We start from the raw sequence: 6,000 nt of genomic DNA, 5'->3' as shown, positions 1-6,000 counted from the left end.
TCCCCGTCTCTCCCTCTCTCCCCCGTCTGTCTCCCTGTCTCCCCCTCTCTGTCCCGTCTCTGTCTCTCCCTGTCTCTCTGTCTCTCCCTCCCTGTCTCCCCCCTTTCCGTCCCGTCTCTGCCCCTCTCCATCTCTCTGTCTCTCCCTCTCTGTCTCCCCTTGTCTCCCCTGCCTCTCCCCCTCTCCGTCCCGTCTCTGTCTCTCCCTGTCTCTGTCTCTTCCTCCTTGTCTCCCCCCTTTCCGTCCCGTCTCTGCCCCTCTCCATCTCTCTGTCTCTCTGTCAGTCTCTCCCTCTCTGCCTCCCTGTCTCTCCGTCTCCCCTTCTCTCCCTGTCTCTCCCCCTCTCCGTCCCGTCTCTGCCCCTCTCCATCTCTCTGTCTCTCCCTCTCTCCCTGTCTCTCCCCCTCTCCTTTCCGTCTCTGCCCCTCTCCATCTCTCTGTCTCTCCCTCTCTGTCTTCCCTTGTCTCCCTGTCTCTCCCCCTCTCCGTCCCGTCTCTGCCCCCTCCATCTCTCTGTCTCTCCCTGTCTCTCCCTCTGTCTCCCTGTCTCCCCTAGTCTCCCCGTCTCTGCCCCTCCCCGTCCCGTCTCTGCCCCCTCCATCTCCCTGTCTCTCCCTGTCTCTCCCTCTCCGTCTCCCCTTGTCTCCCCGTCTCTCCGCCTCTCCGTCCCGTCTCTGCCTCTCTCCATCTCTCTGTCTCTCCCTGCCTCTCCCTCTCTGTCTCCCTGTCTCCCCTTGTCTCCCCGTCTCTCCCCCTCTCCGTCCCGTCTCTGCCCCTCTCCATCTCTCTGTCTCTCCCTCTCTGTCTCCCCTTGTCTCCCTGTCTCTCCCCCTCTCCGTCCCGTCTCTGCCCCTCTCCATCTCTCTGTCTCTCCCTGTCTCCCTGTCTCTCCCCCTCTCCGTCCCGTCTCTGCCCCTCTCCATCTCTCTGTCTCTCCCCGTCTCTCCCTTGTCTCCCTGTCTCTCCCCCACTCCGTCCCGTCTCTGCCCCTCCCTGTCTCTCCCTCTCTGTCTCCCCTTGTCTCCCCTGTCTCCCTGTCTCTGCCCCCCTCCCTCTCCCTGTCTCCCCTTGTCTCCCCTGTGTCTCTCCCCCTCCCTGTCTCTCCCTGTCCGTCTCCCCTTGTCTCCCCGTCTCTGCCCGTCTCTCCACCTCCCTGTCTCTCCCCCCCCCCCCACCGGCCTGTCTCTCCGTCCCGTCTCTGGGTCTCTGCGCGTATCTCCCGCTCTGCATTTTCGCAGCTTCGACCCGAGGAGGGAAACTCGAAGTAGGTTGTTATAGCTACGAAAACCCGCAGGGGATCTATCGCTCTATTTAAAGCGCCTTCCCCCTCTAAGCCGCACCGACTCCGGGTCGGAGCTGACACCGGCTCCCTAAGAACTATTAAAACGCTATCATCCCCCGACGCCAAATTAGCCGGCTCCCTCTCCCGCCCGGACGCCCTCCGGGATTGACACCTCAGTCGCCCGCGCCTCGGCCTCGTCGGATCCCTGCAGACGAAGCTCCCTCCGAGACGTTGCTTTTCCAAAGATTTTTTTTCCCCCCACCTCTCCTTCTATCTCCGCTCTCGCCCGTCCCTCTCCCGACTTGAGGATTCTCTTTTTTTCCTTTTTTCGCGTCGGGTTTTGCCGATTATTTCCCTTTTTTGGGGGGGGGGTGGGGAGGGAACGGGACCTCTGGCCCACCTGGGCCTGATTCCGCCTTCGGGATCGGAGCGCTTTTCCTCGATTCCCTCGGGGAAAACCAGGGCTCCCCCCTCCCCTCCCCCCAGCCCCCCGCCCGAGGGACAGGTTGGTTTTGTTTTTTGGCTTTTTGGGGGGTGTGTTGCTTTTTGCAGGGCATTTCGCCTTGGCCTTTTTTGCAACTTTCCCTGTCTTGGATCCAAAGAGGATTTTGTTGTTGTTTGTTGTTGTTTGGGGTTTTTTTTTAGGGGGGGAGGGGTTGGGATTTTTTTTGGAGGGGTGCTTTTTTTTCCCAAAATAAGCCCAAACACTTCCCACATTTTTCTCCTGGGGGGGGAGGGGAGGGGGTGCTACTGGGGGGGGGGGGTTCGGAAATGGCTTCGTTTGGATATTTCTTTCTGCTCTGCGGACTGAAGCCGGCGATAGCTAGTTATCCCATCTGGTGGTGAGTACACGACCCCCCCTCTTTCCCCCCCCGCCCCCCTAACCCCCCCCCGGGACCCCTCCCCAATTCCCCTCCTGGGCCTGGGTCCCCCCCAAGAGCGGGGGTCGAGGGGCGGGATCTCGCCCTGATGGGGATCGTGATTTTTTTTGGGGGGGGAAGGGGAATTTGGGGGCGCCCCGGGAAGCGGAGTTGGGAAAAAGGACCTGTTCCCGAGGGAATTCTGGAAGGGGGGGAGTCCGGGAAAATTGGGGAGGTGGGGGTCGCTTCCCTAGGAGCATTTAGGGGGGACCTGCCTTGGGTGGGGGGAGAAATCAGGGGGGGAAAGAGGAGATAAATGGGGGAGGGGGATAGGATAAATTAGGGTGGGAAATTGGGGGTCTTGGCTCTGGGAAAATTCAGGAGGGTAGAGCTGGGGGGGGGGGGGTCGTGTCCCCTGAATAAATGGGGAGGGATGTCGTGTCCTCAGAATAATTGGGGAGGGGGATCGTGTCCCCTGAATAAGTGGGGAGAGGGATCGTGTCCCCTGAATAATTGCGGAGGGGGGTCGTGTCCCCTGAATAATTGGGGAAGGGGATCGTGTCCCCTGAATTATTGGGGAGGGGGGTCGTGTCCCCTGAATAATGGGGGAAGGGGATCGTGTCCCCTGAATAATTGGGGAGGGGGGTCGTGTCCCCTGAATAGTTGGGGAGGGGGTGTCGTGTCCCCTGAATAGTTGGGGAGGGGGTGTCGTGTCCCCTGAATAATTGGGGAAGGGGATCGTGTCCCCTGAATAATTGGGGAAGGGGATCGTGTCCCCTGAATAATTGGGGAAGGGGATCGTGTGCCCTGAATAATTGGGGAGGGGGGTCGTGTCCCCTGAATAGTTGGGGAGGGGGATCGTGTCCCCTGAATAATTGGGGAGGGGGGTGGTGTCCCCGGAATAATTAGGGAGGGGGATCGTGTCCCCTGAATAAATGGGGAGGGGGGTCGTGTCCCTTGAATAAACGGGGAGGGGGGGTCGTGTCCCCTGAATAATTGGGGAGGGGGATCGTGTCCCCGGACTAAATGGGGAGGGGGGTCGTGTCCCTTGAATAAATGGAAGGGGGGTCGTGTCCCCTGAATAAATGGGAAGGGGGGTCGTGTCCCCTGAATAAATGGTGAGGGGGGTCGTGTCCCCTGAATAATTGGGGAGGGGGGTCGTGTCCCCGGACTAAATGGGGAGGGGGGGTCGTGTCCCCGGACTAATTGGGGAGGGGGATCGTGTCCCCGGGAGAACTCGGGGGGTGGGGAGGGAATTTGGGGGGGGGGGACCGTGTCCTCGGGGGGCGTGGGAGGGGACGGGAGGGTCAGCTGCCCATTCTCTTCTATTTCCCTTCCTCGCCGCCCCCCGCCGCATTGCTCTCATTTTGGGTCGGGGGGCGAGGGAGGGGGGCCGGTGGGGGTTTCCCCTCCCCCCGCGGGATTTCTGTGTTTTTTGGGGGGGAGGGGGAGTAGATTGGACGCCTGCTTTGGCTACAAGTTACCTGTCTGTCCCCTTCCCCGCTGGCTGCAGCGGATCGGAACGGGGGCGCCTGGTTTCGGGGGCGGCGGGGGAAATCGAGGCATCGGGGGTCGGCACAGCGTGTCGCGGAGCGTGGGGTTCATCGGGCGGGTGGAGGGGTGAAGAAGCAGCGTGGCTCAGTGGGAAGAGGATCCGAGGTCGTGGGTTCAAATCCCGGCTCCGCCACTTGGCAGCTGGGTGGCTTTGGGCGAGTCACTTCTCTGGGCCTCAGTGACCTCATCTGGAAAATGGGGGTGAAGATTGAGCCCCCTCCGTGGGACAACCTGATCACCTTGTAACCTCCCCAGCGCTTAGAACAGTGCTTTGTACGTAGTGAGCGTTTAATACATGCCATCATTATTAAATGCCATCCCGCCCGGCCATCAATGCCTCGCCCTCGGTCCCGGGACAGGCTGCGGGGGGCGGGAGGGCCGACAGATCTCAGAGAAGCGCTCAGTACACTGCCCTGCACAGTAAGCGCTCAATAAGTACGGTGGAGGGAGAATCTCCACCAGGTGATGCGGGGGTGGGGGCACGCGGGAGCGTGTGTGTGCTTGTGGGATCTGCGTGTGTGTGCGTGTCACAAAATGTGGCGTGTGTGTGTGTGTGCTTGGGGGATGTTTGTGTCACAAAGTGTGTGTTTGTGTGTGTGTGTGTGTGTGTGTTGTGAGTGTGTTAGGTGTGGGCGTCAAAGTCCAGTGCGTGATGGGTGACAAAAGCGAGATGATAATCACCAAAATAGTACTTAATAATAAAGATGATGGTGATGATGAGAAGCGCTCAATAAATACGATTGAATGGATGAATAATAATAATGATGGCATTTATTAAGCGCTTACTATGTGCAAAGCACTGTTCCAGGAATAATGATGGCATTTATTCAGCGCTTACTATGTGCAAAGCACTGTTCCAGTAATAATGATGGCATTTATTCAGCGCTTACTATGTGCAAAGCACTGTTCCAATAATAATCATGGCATTTATTAAGCGCTTACTATGTGCAAAGCACTGTTCTAATAATGATGATGGATTTATTAAGTGCTTACTATGTGCAAAGCACTGTTCCAATAAGAATCATGGCATTTATTAAGCGCTTACTATGTGCAAAGCACTGCTCCAATAATACTGATGGCATTTATTAAGCGCTTACTATGTGCAAAGCACTGTTCCAATAATAATGATGGCATTTATTAAGTGCTTACTATGTGCAAAGCACTGTTCCAGTAATAATGATGGCATTTATTAAGCGCTTACTATGTGCAAAGCACTGTTCTAATAATAATGGTGGGATTTGTTCATTCATTCATTCATTCAATCGTATTTATTGAGCGCTTACTGTGTGCAGAGCACTGGACTAAGCGCTTGGGAAGTACAAGTTGTTAAGCGCTTACTATGTACCAAGCACATACAAAGATACAAGATTAACAGGTTGCCCCACGTGGGGCTCACAGTCTTCACCCCCATTTTCCAGATGAGGGAACTGAGGCCCAGAGAAGCTAAATGACTTGCCCAAGGTCACCCACCTGACAAGCTGCGGTGCCGGGATTAGAACCCACGACCTCTGACTCCCAAGCCCGGGCTCTCGCTGCCTCTCGAATGAATGATGGCATTTGTTAAGCGCTTACTACGTGCCAAGCACTGTTCTAAGCGCTGGGGGGATACAAGGTGATCAGGTTGTCCCCCGTGGGGCTCCCAGTCTTCATCCCCATTTTCCAGATGAGGGAACTGAGGCCCAGAGAAGTGGATTTGGGGAGCTGGGATTCGAACCCACGACCTCTGCTTCCTATTTGTTAAGCGCTTACTATGTGCCAGGAGCTGTAGTTTGTTGGGGGGGGGGGGGCGGGGTGTGAAAAAGTGGGGAGTGAAAGGGAAAGTGGAGAGTGTGGTGGCGGGCGGAGAGTGTGAGAAATTGTTGTGTGTTTGTGTGGCGGTGTGGGCCTGTGTCCCGGAGAACGACAGGATTTGTGTCACGAGTCACGACGTCTGACTTGTTGAGTGGGTGGGGGCGTTTCGAGGTGGTCTGAGTGGGGGGGGGGGGGCGTGGTGTGGGTGTGTGTATGTGTGTGTGGAATTGGTGTAATTATAATAATGCTATTTGTTAATGGTAGTTGTCATAATAATAATGGTATTTGTTGGTATTTGCTATTATTTGTTCATAATAATGATATTTGTTATAATAATAATAATGGTATTTGTTGGTATTTGCTATTATTTGTTAATAATAATGGTATTTGTAATAATAATAATGGCATTTGTTGGTATTTGTTATTATTTGTTAGTAATAATAATAATGGCATTTGTTGGTATTTGTTATTCTTTGATAATAATAATGGTACTTGTAATAATAATAATGGCAT

The 6,000-nt window shown here is 55.4% G+C and overlaps 1 protein-coding gene across 1 annotated transcript in view; it reads left to right on the top strand.

Moving 5' to 3' along the window:
• The first annotated feature begins 2,053 nt into the window (after window positions 1–2,053).
• The window catches only part of WNT3A (Wnt family member 3A), an 85,094-nt gene continuing 81,147 nt past the window's right edge, over window positions 2,054–6,000 (top strand). Inside the window, exon 1 of the mRNA XM_038755942.1 lies at window positions 2,054–2,124. Coding sequence (XP_038611870.1) covers window positions 2,054–2,124 — 71 coding nt within the window. The remainder of the gene's footprint in view (window positions 2,125–6,000) is intronic.

Source organism: Tachyglossus aculeatus, chromosome 13 (assembly GCF_015852505.1).
Source record: "Tachyglossus aculeatus isolate mTacAcu1 chromosome 13, mTacAcu1.pri, whole genome shotgun sequence".
NCBI lineage: Eukaryota > Metazoa > Chordata > Mammalia > Monotremata > Tachyglossidae > Tachyglossus > Tachyglossus aculeatus.
This window is presented reverse-complemented; position numbering and strand designations above follow the sequence as displayed.